Source organism: Zootoca vivipara, chromosome 1 (assembly GCF_963506605.1).
Source record: "Zootoca vivipara chromosome 1, rZooViv1.1, whole genome shotgun sequence".
Taxonomy (NCBI): Eukaryota; Metazoa; Chordata; class Lepidosauria; order Squamata; family Lacertidae; genus Zootoca; species Zootoca vivipara.
Genome location: NC_083276.1, coordinates 94595619 through 94617346, shown reverse-complemented (window position 1 = coordinate 94617346; position 21728 = coordinate 94595619). Strand labels below are relative to the sequence as shown.

At 39.7% G+C, this 21728-nt stretch overlaps 1 protein-coding gene across 1 annotated transcript in view; it reads left to right on the top strand.

The window, feature by feature from the left end:
• The window catches only part of DPP10 (dipeptidyl peptidase like 10), a 228481-nt gene that overhangs the window by 182049 nt on the left and 24704 nt on the right, over nt 1-21728 (top strand). The window contains exons 11-19 of the mRNA XM_035130088.2: nt 670-793; nt 3149-3187; nt 3809-3916; nt 8969-9060; nt 10528-10575; nt 11165-11286; nt 13445-13492; nt 15908-16006; nt 16115-16184. Of these exons, the coding sequence (XP_034985979.1) occupies nt 670-793; nt 3149-3187; nt 3809-3916; nt 8969-9060; nt 10528-10575; nt 11165-11286; nt 13445-13492; nt 15908-16006; nt 16115-16184 (750 nt within the window). The remainder of the gene's footprint in view (nt 1-669; nt 794-3148; nt 3188-3808; nt 3917-8968; nt 9061-10527; nt 10576-11164; nt 11287-13444; nt 13493-15907; nt 16007-16114; nt 16185-21728) is intronic.

Sequence of the window (21728 nt, the reverse complement as noted above, 5' to 3'; positions counted from 1 at the left end):
GATAGGTGATAGATGTTTGTCAGTAGCCACAAATAATGTACTGAGCTGCCTAGACATGACAGATTGTACTAGGTGGTCTTGGTAACAGTTTCATCATGGCAATCTTACAAGGATTTAGAAGGAGAGAGCATTTTTCTGTACCACTGATAAAACCGATTTAGCTACAAATGTTTGCAGGCAGGCAATCTATTTGGCAATACAGTGCTGGGGATTATTATTATTTTTCTTTTCTTTTCCCCCCATGGAATCAAGTATCTGTGCTGCTTTGTCGTCTACCCTTTTTGCACAGAGTGTTTGCAGAATGTCCTTGGCATTTTACATTATTCCTGACTACTTCATATCACTGAAAATACTGTTTGTTATAAAACCTAAAGCAAAACTGTAAAACATAAGGCAACCTAAGTTGTTAAGAGCAACATGACAGTCAGAAACCAGTAAACCAATTGTTATGTCAATTTTGTAAAATACAGTACAGTCACTGTACAATAATTTTGCTATGTATGTTTTGCATGTTGAATCTGAATGTGGTCTTGGAATGTGGTTTGTTAGCAGTATGATGCTGAGTGGAATAATGGATCAGTGTCCTTCAACACAGCACACAGGATGTGATTTCACAGCTTATGTGGGAACAATATAACTACTGTAATTTTAAATGTGTATCTGCCACAGAGAATATTACATAATGATGGTGAAGTGGGTCAGCAATACTAAAACTGTCGTGCGGTGGTTAAACAGACCTCAGAACCTGTCCATCCTTACAGTGTGTGAGACGACAACTGGTGCTTGTAGCATGGTATGCAATTTATTTTTTATCGTTTTCATAGGATAGATTTACAGTTATTGTCACTGTATGCAGATCACATGCTTTTGGTCCTTATTTTTAATTTTTACTGCCAGTGCCAGAGGCCAGTTCATTTGCATGAGTTAGAATTCGCCTTGTGGTTGAAATAATGTGGAACACATTGTTCTGAATGGAAACACACACAAACACCTGCCCCGCTGCCATGCTTTTACTTCCTCTCAAAAGTTGGGCATGATCATCTAGTAGAGAGGGCAGCTGGGTGTGTGGAGCGGAAGCATGAGTTCCACACAGATTTCTACCTGCCAAAACTCAATACACCGAGGAAACATTTGGATTCTCAGTAGGGTCTTTGGAAGCACTTAGCAAACAGCAGCAGCAATAATTGGCCCTTTAGCCAAAGATAAATCTGTGTTCCAGCAGTGTTAGTAACCACAAGAGTACTCTTCATTATCAGAGTTATTGACATAAGTGTGATTTATGTCTAAGCAAAATGTACGAGTTCAACTCTCAGAGTAAGGCTGAGAATCATAAAAAATAGCAGGAGATTTAGAACTCCAGCCTTACTACTGTAAACACGCATTTTAGAAATGTTTCCTAATAACACACTTTTTGTAAATATTATTCAAGCACACACATTTGCTCACTTTTTTTCACTGAACAGTTAGCTAATCTATATATTTCATTTTCATATTGTATAATTGTTAACCAAAAGAACCATAAAATAAATTATTCAGTTATGATGGGCTGAAATAATTAATAAAATCAAACATTATTTGATATTGTGTGACAGAGCTATATTGCAAAGACACTGTATATAGGTGTATTGCTCATTGTTTGTATGCTTCCAGTATACTAGCATTGAAATGCTAGCTATCAAAATACACATTCATATCCAAACAAATGACACAGGTTTTTAAAAGCCTTCCTTCTCAAATTAGTGGTGACCAATCCAAAGCTTTCCAGGAGTTAGATCAGAGCTGAGTACAGAGTACATGCTATTTAATTTACCTATTCAGTTGTTTATAAGATTTCTTACCTTCCCTTCACTATAAGAATCCAGGTTGGGTTATACCAATATAACAGGCAATTAGAGGAACAGATAAAACAGTTACACTTGTAAAAGCAAGTAAAACCATTATTGCCAGAACAGTACAAAATTAGCAAAAGAAGGTCTCATAAATCAAAACTCCTTAACTGTCAAGAACGAAGATGCTAGATGCAATTAGATGAAAATGCAGTTTCCAGGCCACTATTCCCTGCACTTTGGTGTGTGTGTGTGTGTGTGTGTGTGAGAGAGAGAGAGAGAGAGAGAGAGAGAGAGAGCCCTTCTGCCAGTCTTAGCACCTGAGGGGGGTCAGTAGCTAATTTAATCTTCTGTAGGATACAACTTTTAATTTAATCTTCTGTAGGATACAATTCATTTATTAAAAATACTTGTATCCTGTCTCTTATCCGAAGAGCTCAAAGCAGCTTACGAAAGAAAATAAAAACATAAATTAGCCAGGAACATGTAAATTTTAAAATTATACAGTGGTACCTCTGGTTGCGGACATGATCTGTTCCGGGGTGCCGTTCGCACCCCGAAAAGTCCACAACCAGAGCGGTGCTTCTGCACATGCGCAAAGCGCAAAGAATGCTTCTGCGTGTGTGCGCGCGGCAAAACCCGGAAGTAAACACTTCCGGGGTTGCTGAGTTCTTAACTTGAAAAGACGCAACCTGAAGTGGACACAACCAGAGGTACCACTGTACTTTACAACCTAACATTAAAACAGTAGCGGGATATAATAACATAATGCATCAATTTTAAAAAAATTCAAATATTCACAGTCAATACCGATTCCAGCAGTTTACAGCCAAAACCCCTTCTAAAAAGGGGAGGTTTTTGAAAGGCCACTGCTGAGGAGACAACATGGGTTTCCATTGGAAGCTGGTTTGAAAGCCTTGGTGCAGCTAACCCCCCCCCCAAAAAAGTCCTCCCTCCATCTCAAATAAGCATATTTCTGGGGATGTTGAGACACACAAGAGAGCTTCCAAAGACTAGCCCAATTGGCAGCAGACTCCAACAGGGGAAAGTGGTTCTTCAACATCCTAAGCAAAGGTCAGCAGCAGCACTTTGATGCATGGAAACAAATCAAAAGGCAGTGTTTTCAACAAAGAAATTGCATGTGCTCTCTCTCTTAAAAAGGCCTGTGTTATAGGAACTATGTGGTTCAAAGTGCAATCTGCTGTTATTCCTGTTTGTGTGGCATTTTAAATAGGTAACAGAGGAAAATGCACAATGCAATGATTTTCAATTAGCAAGATTTTGTATATGTATTTTATAACTTTATATATATTTCTTTTTAGAAATACGAGTTTACATCTGAAGTGTGGCTTTCTAAACAGGTACTTATATTATTAATTGCTTTGAATGAAAAATGTATATCATTAATATATTGGCTGTTAATAAAATGTTGGTAAATGTCCACATTTTAAACCAGACTATGTCGATCCATTAATCTGAAAAAGAATTAAAGGTTAATTTAAGAGAAGCAAACAAAATGGTTTTTAAGCATTGGAGTAACTGCAGAAGTATTACAAATTCTGGAAGTGCACTGAACTCGCAAGGGTATTGGGATGGCATTTCAAGCAGATATTCTGGAACAGGTGCAGAGGAGCAGTGTCAGGTGTATACAGCTGTCTGATCTTAATTAATAGCATTTAATGTACCAGGCAAGAGTCACATGGCTTTTCACATGTATAGGGATGTGATTCCACCTTAGACAGGAGTATTCCTCCCTATTTCTCATCGTAGGGAGTTAGCAAGATGAATGGTAGGTGGGGGCCCATAAGTTATCTTGGATTTAAACCATTTAGGATTTTAAAGGGAGCCACCAATACTATCAGTTGTGCCTGGAGATAAATTGGTAACCTGTGCTACTACAGGATTGGTGTAATATGATCCCTCGGGCAAGCATAGTGTTTAACAGAAAATTTCAGAATTCTGATTCTATTTCATTTTTATAGAATGAGGAGCCAGTTTTTTCTAAAGATGGCAATAAATTCTTTATGACAGTTCCTGTTAAGCAAGGTGGTCGTGGTGAATTCCATCATATTGCCATGTTTAATGTTCAGGTAAGTTTATTTTCACAATTTCAAGTTCATAATTGCACAAGTCTGTAATTAATTATACCATCACTTAAATGTCTTTTGAAGCAACGTACATGCCTTGAGTTGCACGCTACTCCAAATATATTCTGATTTTAGTCTCTGATTTGTAGGTATTAACAAAAATCGTAATCACAGAACACTTCAAATGATGCATAGCTCTGTCCTCTGAAATGATGAAAAGCATTCTCCCAGCAGGTTGAGTGTGGTGATTTGATTTGGCAAGAAAGCCAGCGAATGATTAAATATTCCTTCACTGTTTCATGAAAATGCACTTGCAAAGAAGCCAGTGAATGAAGCATTTGGAACCATTTTGAGTATCTCAGGACATTGTACTCTGTGCTTTTGTTTTGTTTTGCGTTGTTTGAAAAAATGGTGCTGGTACTTTCCATGAAGTTGTTACAGTATGTGCCACACTTTTAACATGTGGGGAGGTGGGAGGTGGCAGTAGTAGGGTGCACCCTTGAATAGCCCCACAAAAAAAGCACTGGTTGTACTTACTTGGAAGAAACAAAGACCTGGTCTACACATTCAGCAGAATGTGACAGTAGGGTGCAGTGTGTAGTAGTATGGTGAAATGATATATTACTAGTCGTAGATCACATTATTTTATTGCTTCCTTACATTAAAAATGTAGCACAAATACCAGTAGGAAAAGCAGCAAAAAAAAAAAAAAAAGCAAAGAGCTGAGCTAGAACCGTTGTGAGGCACTAGCACTAAAGAGAACGTTTGATTAGTGCAAGCTTCCAAAATGATCTCCCCTGTCCTCCCCACATGCACTGTTCTGGGAGTCCACCCTACCCTCCAGAGCAGACTTGGAGAGGGGAGGGCATGGGGCCATATAGCAACAGGAGAGGGCTAATTTTTAATTGACGCGGAGGGTTGTTTTGTTTTTGCTTTGTATGAAGTAACTATCAAAAGTGCTATTGCCCACCAGTAGTTTAAAGAATCAACGCTCATGCTATCCTTCATTTCCAACCCACTTCATTCTGCTGCAAGTCTAGACTCAGCCAAGGTCTACTGGGGAATGTGCCGACTTGACTTTGAAATGTATGTGCTGGATTTGTATTTTCAGTGTGTTTCCCCACCACCTGATATGTTGCTCCTATATACCATGCTATTGATCTTGAGATTGTAGATTTTAAAGTGCACATTTATTGTACTTTATACATTTGTACTGACAGAAATATATGACAACTGTCTGTGGCATTTCATTTAATGTTTCTGTAGTAATTAGAGGAACATTCTGTGAAATGTCATGGGATTTTAAAAGCCATGGGAAGCCACAGCGGCAGTACTGAAGCTTTGCGTGATTATTGTGATCTGTCAGTAAATGCTCCTAACGTGTTTCCCTGTGTGTTATACTTTGGATAATGCTGGAACATCTTATTTTCTTTTTATTCAGTTGATTACATTTTTAAAGTAATTAAGAGATATTCTAGCATTCTTTCCATAGGCAGGGTGAATCTCAGTTGCTCAGATCCTATTAACATTTACTGAAATGTCAGTCCTTCTGAATGGAATCTCATACAAATGTATATATATAAGGCTTGGAACCAGAGAGGTCTTTATAACACATAGTTGGTTGGCCAGCAGGCCTGGTGCCTGAAGCCAGCTACACATAGAACACCTCCTTGGGGATCCTGCCATCTTCCATTCTGTGGACATGACCAAGCCAGCATAGATGTCGCTGAAACAAGAGTGTGAACAAGAGCACATCTTTGTTTGAGACTCTGTTCTGCCATAACCCACCTGATAGCTCATTCGGTAGAGCATGGGAATAAGATTAAGAATAGGCTGCCCATCTGTTTGAGTTGCCCCAGCCACTCTGGGTAGCTCTCAACAAAATATTAAAAACAATAAAACATCAAACATTAAAAACTTCCCTATACAGGGCTGCCTTCAGTTGGCTTCTAAAAGACAAATTATTATTATTATTATTTATTATTTATACCCTGCCCATCTGGCTGGGTTTCCCCCACCACTCTGGGCGGCTTCCAGCAAATACCAAAATACATTAAAATATCACAAGGCTGCCTTTAGGTGTTTTCTAAATGTCAGGTAGTTGTTTATCTCCTTGACCTCCGATGGGAGGGCGTTCCACAGGGCGGGCACCACTACCGAGAAGGCCCTCTGCCTGGTTCCCTGTAGCTTTGCTTCTCGCAGTGAGGGAACCACCAGAAGGCCCTCGGCGCTTGATCTCAGTGTCTGGGCTAAACAATGGGGGTGGAGACGCTCCCTCATGTATACAGGACCGAGGCTGTTTAGGGCTTTAAAGGTCAGCACCAACACTTTGAATTGTGCTCGGAAATGTACTGCCTGGTCCCCTGTAATTTCACTTATCGCAGGAAGGGAACCACCAGAAGGCCCCTGGAGCTGGATATCAGTCTCCTGGCTGAACAATGCAGGTGGAGGTGCTCTTTCAGTCATACAGGGCTGAGGCCATTTAGAGCTTTAAAGCACCAACACTGAATCATGCTTGGGAACATATTGGGAGCAAACAAAGGTCTTTTAGGTCCGATGTTATATAGTCCTGGTGGCCATTTCCAGTCACCAGTCCAGCTGCCACATTCTGGATCCGAGTCTCCTTCTTAGCCTCAGGGTCATGGGTTTGATTCCTACATTGCAGGGGATTGGACTAGATGACTTGTGATCCCTTCCAACTCTCCCATTCCTCGATTCTTTGGCAGCCCCACCAAATTCTCAGTTTCTCCATTACATGTGAGCCTCTCATGACATTCCAGGGAGAACTTCAAGAGCAGCAACAGTTTTGAGGGATGCTGGGGGTTGTAGTGAAGTTCTACTCATCTATGTCTGGGACTGAGAGAGAGAGAGGTGGGGGGAAATTGCTATCATACTTAGACCACTGTTTACCTTCGTTGTTAAGGAAGAAGTAAGAAAACATTTTTTCCCTGGGTTGATACTACATCTGGGGTTACATAATCCTTTTCAAACGCCACTGAACAAAGGAAGCAATTATAATTCCCTTTCAGTAACTACAACACTTTCAAGTGGTTTCCCACCATAACCAATTCACTGTTGCTGCAATAAGAAAGAAGGCTGCTTTAAATAGGATGAGGAACCAGTGTTAGCTCATGCCTTCCACGTGGAGCTTAAAAGGAGTATTGTATGATAGAATTCCATGTACATAGGTGCCTTATATCTTGGATAGGAAGAGACCAGCAAAGTTTTGGCCCAGGCCTCGGAGAAGCTTTGTGCAGTCCTGATTAAAATTAGCATCATATATTGATTTTATTTGAGATGCATAGAAATTAAAATGTATATGGAATTTACAATACCTGTATACAATATATTTCTATTTTCATTAGACTTTTATCACATAGAACTAGGTACAAAAAACCCCAACATATTCCCAAACCACAAAGTGAGCAGACTTATTTAAGGTTAATTTACAGATCACATTTCCCCTGCTATTTCTCCATTTCTGTCCTCTCACGTTTGCAGTATTCTCACATGAGTAAAGTGAACACCCTGCTGTGTGAACAAGTAGCTCAAATGGTGCGGCTGCCTAATTTTCATGATCAGGATAGCACTACTGTACAGTATACTTATCTGGTGCTAGAAATTGCTATAGTTCCTCTGCATAAGTAGATCACCTTCATGAAAAATAAAAAGAAATGACTGACAAAGTGTAATGCTGGTTCCACTGAATCCCACAGGAATAAGCTATTTTAAGGGCGCATAGCATGGTGGCTTGTAGCCAGAGTGTCACTGAGGATTGAAGGAAATTAATAGCGAATCATTTCAGAAAGACACAGGGCTTGAGCGTATGTGTCAGTTCTGCAGTTTCCAGTAAATGCACGGTTGTGCATAAAAATAAGTTGCTATTATATTAACACAAGGTTATGCCCTTGATTTTTTTAAAAAAAACTTCTTTTTTTGCAGCTTGGGTTTTCTGACCATGGTTGGCTTAGGTGTCCCTTTATCCTTTAAGTGACACATTTCTCCCACTTCTCAAACTTGACCAAATGGAATGCACTCTTGTCTCTGAACATACCTCTTTCCCAAGTCTCTTCAAGAGTCAAGAGGGACAGACCCAAAGATATAATATACCAGCTCTGAGTCCACTTTCTTCCACAGTTACTTTGAAGGGGGAGGAAAGGACAGGACGGATTTTGAAACCAATTAATATTCTCCATAGTTGCTTTGGCAGAGAAGGCTTTCCTTCACACCCAGGGGATCATGGGAAACAGGGATTTTCTGCTCCTTGTGTACATCAATTGTCAATGAGTGCCCTTTTAATTCACTATTTATATCTCTTGTCTCTCTGTGTACCTCTGCTTGTCTTCAAGAGACCACAAGCATTTCTCTTCTTTTTACTTTTCTGTAAGAACATAGGAAATGTCTTGCTGCATTAGAGTAAGACCTACAAGTTTAGCATTCTTTGAAAGAATGTCAGCTACTGGCAGATCATAGGTAGCCCCCCATAAATTAGTCAGTTCTTTTCTTGCCATTTGCCATATCCAGACTTTTGTAGATTAAAACCATTCTGAAATGAACTAACACTCCACATGTACACACACACACTTGAACTTCATATTAGCAGCCTTCAGAAATGCAGCCTGGCTTGTATCCAGGGATGTTTTTCAGAAGCAGATAAGAGCAGAAACTTCCTCACAGAACCCCCCCCCTTCAATTCCCCTCCCCCAATTTCCACATCTTGCAGCAGTTCCACAATACCCCATCAAATGCTGTTCCCAAAGGTCCTGCCAGAGTATCATTTTTGCATGCAAACCAGGAAAGCCCTCATTGCACAAGCTGACTTTTGATCATCTATCTCTGGCTCAAGCTAGATATTTATGCTTGGAATGCAATGCCTTTCATGCACATGGTCATGATCACCGTCTTCCTAATGTGCATTTTGTGTGCATTAAACTTGTACATTTGAAAATGCCATTATAATCATATTTACAGGTAATTCAGGAGGCAACAGAAAATCGTTTTTGAGGGGGGGAGGGGACACCGACATACCTATTGTTGTTGTTTATTTTCTTACAGACCAAGAGTGAACAATTTAGTATACGACATCTGACATCAGGAAACTGGGAAGTTATCAAAATCTTGGCATATGATGAATATACGCAAAAGATGTGAGCATTATTTTTCTTTGTCTGTTCAGGTAAAATATATGTGTTATCAAGATAAAAATCTGTTGTATTGGAAACCATATTAACTATTTCTTTAGTTTTCAAGCACTACCATAAGATATAGCCCTATATATAAATGGAAACTTAAATTGCAATCCACCCTGCTTTACACTAGGCTGGGGTGGGGGTGGGGAGAGGAATTGGATTAGGCAAAGGACCCCTCTTTCCAGCCCTATCAGCCTCCATTAAGACATGCCAATCCCCAGACAGGGATTGCAGTGCTAATTCATTTCATCTTTCAACGTACTGAAGAATCTTTCGCAGATAAAGAGCAGAGATAGACTGTGACATCTGACTACATTAACAGAAATAACAAAAATTAAAATAAAAAATGGGTTTTCTAGGCTCTTATAAATAAGGAGCATAACTTGAATACAACTTGTAAGGCTAATGTATTGGATTACATTCTCAAATCTTCTACAGATTAATTGTGTTCTTTAGAATACTTAGGGATAAATGTCGGATAGCGTCAGTAAGGATGAATGTGCTGGGGGCGTTTTGCTTATAAAAAGACTTGTCTGCCACCCTCGCAATATTATCATGGGAAAGAAGCATTCCCGAAGGTTAAGTAAGAAATGTTTCTATGACTGTTATTCTTCTATACGGTAGGCAGAGGAATCCAAACTGTAGGAAGCCAACATAATTTACTTATGCCTATTTCAAACTCTGTTCAGGAGCAGGGCTGCTGCCAGCTGAGCATGCCCAAGGCTGGCTGAAGGAAAACAACCCTTCAAAGTGGAGTTTGAATTATACCACCCTTTTTTTGCTAGTGTAGCTTCCACCAGGTGGGTAGGTCGAATGAGTCTGAAATAGAGGTGGCCCTGCTTCGCCACCACTATGCTACCAGAACACCCTTTCTTCAGCTGAGCCGGGATCTAGGTCTTACAAAGGCATATATCTGGCTTGAGCTCGGATGAGGGACTTTAGCCCGCATATCCCTGGCTGAGCTCAGGCATTCACCTGCCCCACTCATCCTGGTGGATCTTTGGTTTGGACTGCTCCCTAAGTTTGTAACATTTCACCAGTTAATTTCTGAAGAATTTTTATTATACTGAGGTTTCCACATCATAACATGGCCCTTTATCTGTACCTGATGTGAGAATGAATTAATCTACCCGGTTAAGAGAATACATTATTTATACATTATACTACACACACACAGAGAGAGAGACAATTTTAAGCCAGCTTGCATTCTATTCATAGCAGTTCAGTGCTATTGGCAATAATGTTGCAATCCATCTCTTAATTGTACCAATAGATTTTGTGATAGTTTGTCAAAATAGGATATTTTTTTACAAAATAACCTCTACTGCATATATATGTTGCAGTTATGATACTCATTTTATTTATCTTTACAACAAATTACTATTATCTCAGCTAAAGGTATTTAATTTTCTCTTTCATTGCCAGTTATTTTTTAAGTACTGAGAGTTCACCAAGAGGAAGACAGCTACATAGGTAAGCAGAACAACAACAGCATCTTTTCCCACTGATTGAAAGGACCTGTGCCTCTTTGTTTATGAAACCTGTTATCCTTAATGTCTGAAGAAATAGCTCCGTGCATTCTTATTCATGTGCCATCAGTTACCTGAGAAACAGACAATACGATTCTGTGGTCTTACAAAGGATGTTATTTTATATATGTGATGTATGTTGTGATAAAACGAGTGCCGCTTTCAGTCTCTCTCCTGATCCTGATACCGAGTCTAGTTAATGTTTTGTATACATTGAAACATTTCAGGAAAACAGAAATGGGACTGGGCGAATGAATTAATTTACAAAAAGTTTGTCCCCTTTAAACTAGTTTCCTGTATGCTGGTCCTCATGGTAGTTATATCCAGTGCTAATATTAAAGTAGACCCATTGTTATTAATAGAAATGACAAACTTAGATTCATTAATTTTAATGGGTCTACTCTGATTACACCAGCATTGCCTACAACCTAGTGTATCTGTATGTTGCATGCTATCGTAATGTCTTCTTTGTATATATTTGTTAAATGTCGACATGTGCTTTGTCAATATATGCATATATATTTGCATTTCAGTGTGTCAACGATTGAATTGTTGAATCGCCAATGCCTTTCATGCAACTTCATGAAAGATCAGTGCACATATTTCAATGCAAAGTTTAGCCCAACTATCAAGTATTTCATTCTGCAATGTAAAGGTAAGCCAGCCTCCTCAGTTTGATGTTAGTTGCATTTCAGTTTATTTTAAAAACCAACACTTTGCCTTTTTATTGTCCATTTGTCATCTTGCCATAAGCTTCATGCCATCAATCCATGGAACTTTATGGAATAGAGGTGGGAAGGAGCTGGCAGCAGATGTGGTAGCCACAACTGCACGGCACAATACTACACTGTTCATTTAAAGAACTTGGGCCTTGCAGAAAAGAAATAAAAATATGTGGCGTTGGCTAAGAGAACTGAGAAGAGAACACGAGGGAAGGCAGAAGCTGTAAAAAGGCAGCAGAGCAATCCTACGCATTTTTTCTCAGAAGTGGGCCCCACAATAGCCAATGAAAGTTAATCCCAGGATTGCAGCCATATGCAGTTATACAACCAATAGCAATTGGAGTATGATAATATCTGGAAGGCCATAGGTTCCCCCTTCCTGTAAAAGAGTATGGACACTCTGCAAGCTCTGTTCCAGACTCATCCAAAATAGTGATGGGTAAGCTCCTAGTGGCTCAGCTCAGAGCCGGTTTATGTAACTAGCTTTCTTGGACAGTGCTTTAACATTTTTTATTTCCAATCCAACCCCCAACCCTGCTAAAGCTCAATGACAAGGAGATGGAAAATATGTCTAGAATTATCTATAAGTGCATACGTATATGTATGTGTGGTGTAGTGGTTAAGAGCGGTAGACTCGTAATCTGGGGAGCCGGGTTCGTGTCTCTGCTCCTCCACATGCAGCTGCTGGGTGACCTTGGGCCAGTCACACTTCTTTGAAGTCTCTCAGCCCCACTCACCTCACAGAGTGTTTGTTGTGGGGGAGGAAGGGAAAGGTTAGTGTTGGCTGCTTTGAGACTCCTTCGGGTAGTGATAAAGCGGGATATCAAATCCAAACTCTTCTTCTATTGGTAGAGGAAAGACAACAGTCTGTATATGGCACTAAAGCCTAAGCCATGGTTACGGGGGCCACATTTGCTTTCTGATAGAAGATTCCCTAGTTCTCAACCTGATGCCAGATTTTGTATTTGGTAGAAATAAATATTGGGATCCATTATTAACAGACTCCACTAAGTCCCTAAAAGACCTAAAATGACATAAGCTCTCTATAGCCCAGTTAATACATAATGCTAAGGCAAACCATGACCATGACAAATGTGCAGGTTCTCAAGACTGATCCCTCCTCAGTCCTAATGCTCTACTCAGGCCTAAGCCATGGTTTGGCTTAGCGATATGTCAGAACCCAGGCTCATGGTTTGTGTCACTCCAAGGAAACCCCAAAGTGTAATCAAGGTTTGTTCTTGTTTTACTGCTCATAGTTTGTCTGGAAGAGAAAAAGCACAAGGCTGGGTTCTGATGTACCCAACAAAGCAGGAGCAAGACTGTGCGAGCAGTAAAGCAGTCTCAATCTTTGCTGCTGCCATTCACATGTTTGCTCATTTGCACTAAACCATGGTTTCGCTTAGTGTTACATGAGAACTTGTCCTATATCCTCAAATTGCCATGATTATCATGAATCTCAGGGAACAGCATAGGAACTTGCTGCTGCTGAAGGGTGTGTGTGTGTGTGGTTTTCCTATGTTCATCTTAGCAGTCCACGGTTAGAAAGAAACAGATTCAGAAGCCAGCTTGACTGTTGGACAGTAGAAATCGCAGCAGCAAGAACACAAATTGAGGTCAGACTGTCCTTGACTGTGATACTGTTGTCTGTCCCTTGAATCTTGAACTGAGCCTGGGACACATTACTTTTGAGTTCTTTCCCTAAATCTCTAACAGCCTCCAAATGACTTTGAAAAGTGCTGAATACTCACTGTTCTCTTTTGAATTTAATAGTAGCTGCAGGTGTTCCATACTTTTTATAATCAGACTATTAATCGCTCTATGTGTCAGTTTCTCAACTGTAAAATTGAGATGATAATAATAATAGTACCTCAAACTTGTATTATTCACCATGAGACTATCCTAGTAATGCACTGGCATTAACGAGACTACTCATGGGTTTAGTGTTGAAGAACATGCATTAATTGTTTGGAGGACTGAGTGCAGAGCTGCTAAAGCGCATCATGAGATGCTTGCTTTCTACTGAAGTGCTGATGCCTCTATATTTTATAATTTTATGTTTATTAATTGTATGTGTGTTGTCTGATGTTATAGGACCTGGTGTTCCAGTTGTCAGTGTGCATAGTACAAGCAATCCTGAAAGTAAGTCTATACTACTTGTTCATTGTGGATTTTCTCTCCTGCTTTTAGACCTTCACAGAATTAATTTATGAAAACCCATCTTAATTACAGCCTAGCAATAAACATCCCTGTAAGTGATAAGAGTAGAGGAAAATTAATCAAGTGACTATAACATACCAGGGATTTTGCAGACTGATGTTATACTAGATGTATATCTTTTAACTCCTGTTAATGCTTGCGTTAATTAGGTGGCACAATGGCACGATCCCTTTCACTAACTATGCAAATTGAGTTCCTGTTACAGGGACTCTGTTATATGCTTTGAAATACTTTAAAGCTGTAATCCAATTAGTTTGGATTAAGGTGCTGTTTTACGAGTGCTACTTGTCTAATTCAACCTACGTTTAATAAACCAAATTTTACTTTTCTTAATCTTCTGCAATATTACAAAACTCTTTAAAAGTGTGCAGTGTGTTTCTCCAAAACTGTAAGATATATCCAATAAAAACCCACCCACACAAATCCTTCAATATTATTTCTACTCTAATAAAAAATTTCCACTGATGATATAAAAGTACAAGCCTAGTAGGGTTGGGAGTGTGTGAAGTGACATATTACCTGCCACATCCAAAATCCTGTTGGCTCATCCTGGCCAAGGCAGGAAGTATGGACAACCTTCCCCATGTGGATTTTTTATTTTATTTCTTTATCCCTTTTGGTTCCAATGTGGGGCCAGGCTAGTGTAGATGTGAGACCCTATATTGGAGCCTCTGCTCTCCACTGGGAGAGCAGAGGTTCCAATTTAGGGTCTCACATCTACACTTTTCTATCAGTGAAGAGGCACCTGCTCTCCTCCCTAACTTCTTTCTGCCAACAGAGCTGGGGATTTGCAGTGTTCTCCTTACCTTTTTATTTGAAATTTCAAAAATAAATAAGAGCATTTCATTAATTTTAGCACTACTGTACTGCTGGCATTTAGTTTGAACATTCTTGGCATTAAATATAATTTAATTGCAAGTGTATGGATGGAAAGTAACATTTCAGTCCACTCCATGCAGCTGTGCATCATTTCGATAATGTAACTAATGCACTTTAATTGGTGAAGACTTGAAACCAGATGATCCCTTGTTCAAGTCTTTTTGATATTCTCTTTAAAGTACAATATTTTTGTCTATGTTAACTGGACTAGGCAGTTGTCAGCATAATGGTTTGATACTTGTACAAAGAAGCAATGTCTGGCTCTGATCCTTTTTAGAGTCTCCATCTGCAAAGGTTCAAAGGAAAGATTTCGTTTGTTCAGAGCATTTTTTAGCAGAAAATTGGATAATGTCTAGAGATCATTGTTTGCCATTTACGATAAAACCAATGACGTATCTAATGCCTGAATGCAAAATTAGATAATCTCTTCTATTAATAAAGCAGAAAATACACGATTGAAGTTTACTTCAATTACTGTATCTGAAACAATGATTACAATATTTTGGTTGACTGCCCAGAAATTACTTCCTAGCTAGATTATCCCTTGTTGCCCTAAATGAGGAGAGATATAAAAAAATGAAAAACGAAGATTGAAGCTGAGAGAAAACCAATCAAATATCCAGATACAGCTGGATTAAAAAATATTAATTCAAACAATGTTGTAATGTTAAGGTTCTGTGGCATTCTGAATTGAGCACTGGAAAAATGCATTACTAGAGTTTAACTTCTATTTTCATTCTGGCACACTGGGCAAGCTATCCCCTGATGTATAACTTTTTCTGCACTGGTTCATTTAATTAACGACCATAGGAACAGAGGACTTTGTTGTATGCTAAGTCAGACCATTGGCCCACCTGACTCACTTTTGCTCACACTGACTGGCAGCAGTTCTGCAAGATTTCAGGAGTCTCTCCCAACCCTACCTGGAGATGTCAGGGATTGAATTTTGGACCTTCTCTGTGCCCTGTTACTGCCCTGAAAATCACCTGCCCTGTCCTGGATTCAACAGATGCTTTGTTTCCCCTTAGCCTAATTTGGGATTGAGGTGGGGAGGCTGCAGGGCAGTTCCAAACACACCCCAGGCAGGTATGGCCTACAGTAGTTTAGTTGTCCATCCATACCCCAGAGAATCAAAAGGTGGAAATAGGAAAATACTCAAGGCAATCATTTGTGGCCTTACTCAGCTGAACATCCTTTTCTCTCTATATAGATAATATTATTCCTGCTCCACCTAAGAGAATGCTCAATTTGGTAACCATCAGTATTTAACAATGGATCAAATTCAATTGTGTTACAAATTGAGCTAAAGAGTGTTCATAGTGTCCATTATATAAATAGGTTTTTAGAACATGCATTTGGTTTGGGTTTAGCCTCCTTAAAAATATGGATTGTTATTTTTATACTATACCGATTGATACACACATATGTGTTTCTTTTTCTTGTCATTTGTTCTTGCAGAATTTTATATATTAGAAAATAATTCTGGATTAAATGAAGCAGTCTTAAAGAAAAGAACATTCAGGACAGAAACGAAAATGCTTCACATTGATGACTATGGTAAATATATCTGAATGCTGTTGAGAACCAAGCAGAACATTTTCAAATAATATATTTTTTTCATCTTTGAAACTACCAGCCTTTAATGTTTTACTCTTTTCTTAAAAGAACTTCCTTTACAGTTGTCATTTCCAAAGGATTTCACAGAACGGAGTGCATATCCTGTCCTCTTAATAGTGTGAGTATAAATAATTAAAATTATTTAAATTGATTTATGAAATGGTTTGTTTGCATGCTATTCTAGGTCACATGAATTTGTCATTGTATGAAGTGCTTCACTAAAAATCCTGTAAATTATTTATATATCAATAGATATGTGACCATCATTCCATTAGGGCAAACATTTAATCTTGCTGGATGGCACTATCCTCCCTCCTGCCATGTTCTGTTTCAGGAGCAATCCCAACACCCCAGAGCCAAATTTGAAGGATGTGCAGGGAGAGGAGAAGTTGTTGTGCAAGCAGAAGTCCTTGATCAGGCTTCTGGTGACAGCATTCATTCGTTTAATCCTGCCCAAAGATATAGTACAGCTGTCCATAAGAGGAGCTATCTGCTTGGTTCACATCATGCAGTCATGCGCATACCACCTTCGGAAAATGTTAAACCAAATAACCACTTGATCATCCCAAGAATATCTTCCCTAAGGTGGATGGTAGATTTTTCACAGAAACTGTTCAAATGTTGAGAGAAAACCGAAGGGATCTACACAAGTCGCTACTACTTTTCTCATAGTGATTAGCTCAGGATATTGCAGTTTCTCCATTTCTGAGCATGGAAAACATTCCTGTATGTCTCCCATCTTTCCTGTCCTGGAGCTCCTGCAAGCTTTGACCACTGCAGGAATTTCTTTGTTTGTTCATGATAACAATAGCCAGAGCCGTAGCTACGAGGGGTGGGGGGCTATCCAGGTTGTTGAGGTACCATTGAGGCTCGCAGTCTGTGTGTGTGTGCACGCACGCAAACACACACAGGTGTGGGTGTGGGCATGCCAAACTGGGTATTTTACCTGGGTGAAATTTCTTGAAGGAAAGCTTTTTAGCTTAAAAATAATTTGTCCTAGAATCTTTGCAAGATAGAATGATTTTGATTATATGTAATAGCTGAAAAATGATATTAGATTTGATTTAAATTGTAGTGAGCACCTACCACAATACATCTTCTTCTGACTTTCTAAGCATCTGATACATGTGTGGCAGGTGTAGTGGCCTCCAGATGTTGTTTAACTATTTCCTTGTTTCATAAAATCTATATACTGCTTGATAGTAAAAAACAAACAAACCTCCAAGCAGTTTACAAAAGATAAAAGACTAAAACCAAGAATAAAAGTACAACTCTACTTTAAAACATACAGAAGTTAAAATACTAAAGCAGATTAAAATTGCACCCACTTTCTCACTAAAGCTCCCACCATTCACAGCCAGCATAGTCAGTGGTGTGAGATGATGGGAGTCATAGTTTAGTAGCACGTGGAGGTAACTGTGCTAATAGAATTCATATATGATCATGGCAGGAACCCAGGTGGCACTGTGGTTAAACCACTGAGCCTAGGGCTTGCTGATCAGAAGGTCGGCGGTTCGAATCCCTGTGACGGGGTGAGCTCCCGTTGCTTGGTCCCAGCTCCTGCCAACCTAGCAGTTCGAAAGCACGTCAAAATGCAAATAGATAAATAGGAACCGCTACAGCGGGAAGGTAAACGGTGTTTCCATGTGCTGCTCTGGTTTGCCAGAAGCGGCTTTGTCATGCTGGCCACATGACCTGGAAGCTATACGCCGGCTCCCTCGGCCAATAATGCGAGATGAGCGCACAACCCCAGAGTCAGTCACGACTGGACCTAATGGTCAGGGGTCCCTTTACCTTTACCTTTTTATGATCATGGCAGCAGAACTGCACTGGCCATAATAAAAGTGCCTGATTCAAAAGTGTGCAAAGAATTAATTGGGGTATCTTATATATATTTATCTAATTTCCCCACAAGCTTAAAGCAGTCAAATTAAACAAAGCAAAATCAAACCATTATCAATCAAAATAATAGCACAGAACAGTTGTGATCGATAGAATCCTAATTTCCTTTGAACTCTGCTCTTGCTGGTAGAAAGCAGGAAGGAGAAGAGATTTTTATTTTTTTGCAGATTTGTCTTTTCCCCTCCACCTTTCTGTTTCCTCTAAAATGTTGCTCTGGAGCACTGGAAAACCAGAGCAGTGTTGGAAGTGGTATTGGGAGTTGCAGACAGGGAGGCAGACCAACAATTATTACCTGTCCTACCAGCAAGAGACTCCCTTGGATCAGAGTCCTTACCAATTGGAAAGGGAAAGGGAAGGGTTCTGTTGTAGTTAAAAAAAATCACCTGGTTTGTATGAGATACTTTTCACAAGTGGCCGTCAGTGTGAAGCTGAGTGTCCACCACACAATTACCTTTTTAACACAGATGTGCTATTTGAAGGCTGATATCTTACAGAAAGTGGTGGGGGCGGTGTGTGTGTGTGATGGAAGGCATCCAAGCTTAACAGATCTACATAGTTCAGACGGGGAATTAGAATGGCTACTGAGACTGCATCCATCATCAGTTAATCATCTGCATTTGCATCAAGGATTCCTAACTTACTGTTTGGGTTAGATAGTAAGCTGGTTTCAATGTAATACTAACTCATAATTTATCATTTAGGGAAAGTGCTACAGCTCAGTGGTAGAGCACAGGCTTTGCATGCAGAAGGTTGCACTTCGATCCCTGGCATTTCCAAGTAGGGCTGGGAAATACCACCCACCCAAAACCTTGAAGAGTCACTGCCAGTCAGTGTCAACAATAGTAGGCTAGGTGGACCAATGGTTTGGTTCAGTATGAGGTTGCTTCCGATCTTCACTTGAGCCCAAGGCTAGAGTAGGCCCTTTTTGGCAATGTTAAACCATGGTTTAATGTTATATCTGAACTGGACCACTTTTCACTTATTATATTTTACTTTTACCCTACTAGATATGGCTCATGTAGTTATAACTTGGTCTGTATACTTCCTTGCATAACCCCCATTTGTAACAGCTCACTGATGACTTGTCATCCTCTTGCTCCAGTGTTGGGAAATGGCAAACAGAGCTGTGTTATACAGTCTTTAGCCTACCTGCTAAATGAGCATTGCTCATACAGTATTGCTAAGTATAGCACATTTGAAATTGAGAACATCGTCATCTAGGTTCCTCGTCGTGTCTTTTTCTCATAAAGCTCTCACCGTGCAAAGGAAATTCTAGTTAATGAAACTGGAAGTTGCACATCTAAACTATACAGAATGTTACAGAATGTTTTCAGATCCCCCCCCCCCAGTGTAGCAATATGAAAAGAAATATCAATTAGCAAGGAATCTCATTAGCATGAATGGGAAGTGCACAGAAGAACCTTCAGCATCTGCTAACCTTTGATTATTGATAAGACTGAATTTAGCATACTCTCCCCCCACCCCTTTAGAACATCTAAAACTGAAAAGAGCTGTCTGCACTTGTGGGTTGTGCTGCTTTCAGGAAATTTGCCTCATATACTTTTCTCCCAATATTCTGTTTCTGTTGTCCATTTAGTTTTCGTTTTTTCTTACAATATTTAAATTATTGCTAGTACAACTGGGTTGCTCCTTAGTATATGTGGGTACTATTTGCTAGTATGCTAGTTATGAACTCTTTTAAAAAGCTGAAGAGTTTCTACAGTTGCACATGTCCGCAACATTAGAACGCTGTTGAGCAAGTTAAGTTACGTCATCAAGTATATGTTAATGTATGGATACATAAATCGTTTGTATAAGATGAAGCATCCACAATGATCAGTAAGGCAACAAAACAATACTCTAGATTTGGGTCGTCATGTGTCCTACTTTAACAGAAGATAGTCCTCTACTTGAAGGACTGTATAGTCCAAGTACAGTTTTAAAACAAAGAACGATAAGAAGGCAGGGCTGAGGCATTGAAGTTGTGCATCAACAATTAGTACTTGGGCAGAAGGCTGGTGAGATGTGTTGTATTTCTATTTAAAGTATTGCAATTGTTACTAAATTTGCATCTAAATATGCACATTTTAAGAAATCAGTGTTCTTTTTAGTCTTTTCTTCTGGTGATGTGTAAGTGGCTACTATTTTCTGTTTACTCATTTTATTTATTTCTTGGATTGGTAGTTGCCTTTTGGCCTAGGGGTAGTTGTAAACCAAAGAGCTACAGTTTGAAACCTCTTCAATCCAGGATGGTATTTTAAGAAATGCACTGATTTCCAGTAGTGTCGACAAACCTCTGTTGGCCAGTTCACATGTGACCGTGATATGTAGAACGGGATATAGAAGTGAACTTCGGTTTCACACACACATATCCCGTCTTCCACTGTGCATATTATCTTTAGTGAGACTGGGCCTTTGTTTGTAATGGCCTAAAAAACTGGACTCAACTTGTGCTATTCTGAGGGGTCGGGTAAGATGAGTTGTGAAGCTATAGGGTGAGGGGAGGTTTGAGCTAGCTGTGAGGGGGTAGCCAAGGGGGAGGGGAGTTAGCAAAGGGGTTGGTGAGTGGAGCAAGCAGGGGTGACAGACTCTAGTGTAACTGTACAGTATATGGAGATGTACCAGGTTGTCATTTTAAAGAACTATCAGAACATAGAAGCAAGAAGAGAGATCTGGGAAAAGAATAGTTGAGACAACTGAATTAACAGAAGGGTACTGGAAAAGTGTTAATTCTGAGAATGCAAGCTTTACAGTCCACCCATCTGACTCAATATAAAAACATAGAAATAGTTATATTTCTAAGACAGGGGGTCGCTTACATGGTACCCTCCAAATGTTGCTGGACTACAACTTTCCGCATCTCTGACCATTGGCCAGTCTCACTGGGGCAGATAGGAGTTGCAGTTTAACAAGTTGTGGGAGTCACCATATTGGCTACCCTGTTCAAATGCAATTATGTTGTGCTCACTGCCAAGGGAAGAAGTGGAGGGAAAGGAACACATTGACTTTTCTATGTTCTTCTAACAGTAAACCATTTTTCTTTTCTTTCTGCTGAACCCCTTACCTTTTCAGTTATACATTTTCACTGCTGGTGTTAGAGAAGTTATTTTTAGAAATCTCTTCACAATATAATGAAAAGTCAATACTAAAAGTCTGTCAGGAGAGACCTTCTGGGGCTGATTTAATTTGTCTTGGATCTTTCAGAAGAGCAGGAGGTGGTAATCCTCAATCCAATTTGCTAGAACCTCTACCCTGAAAGTGCCGAATTAGTATCCTCTTATAATTAAAGATAAGCCCAAATTGTACCTGAGAATACAGAACTACTACTGCGGTTTGCATGTTGCTTGTATCCAGAATGAATACAGCATTAAGTCCATTGAACTGTGTGCAGACTACAGAGATCTGGTTTGGGGTGGGGGGGGGGAATATAGATTGGCACATAAAAACACCAAAAAAAAACCTCTCATGTCCAAGCAGTGACCTTTTCCTCCTTCTCAACACCAGAAGTACCTGGTCTAAAAAAATAATAATACAGTCAAACCTCCGTTCACGTAACCCTCTGGTTACATAAACTTCGGGATGCACGCACGGCAAGCCCAGAAGTATTTTACCAGGTTTTGCTGTGTGAGCATGCACAAAAGCGGTAGATGGTCTGTGCATGTGCAGAAGCAGTCCTCAGGTTGCAAAAACCTCGGGATCCGTCTGCAACCAGAGGTACCACTGTACAGTGGTACCTCAGGTTACAAACGCTTCGGGTTAC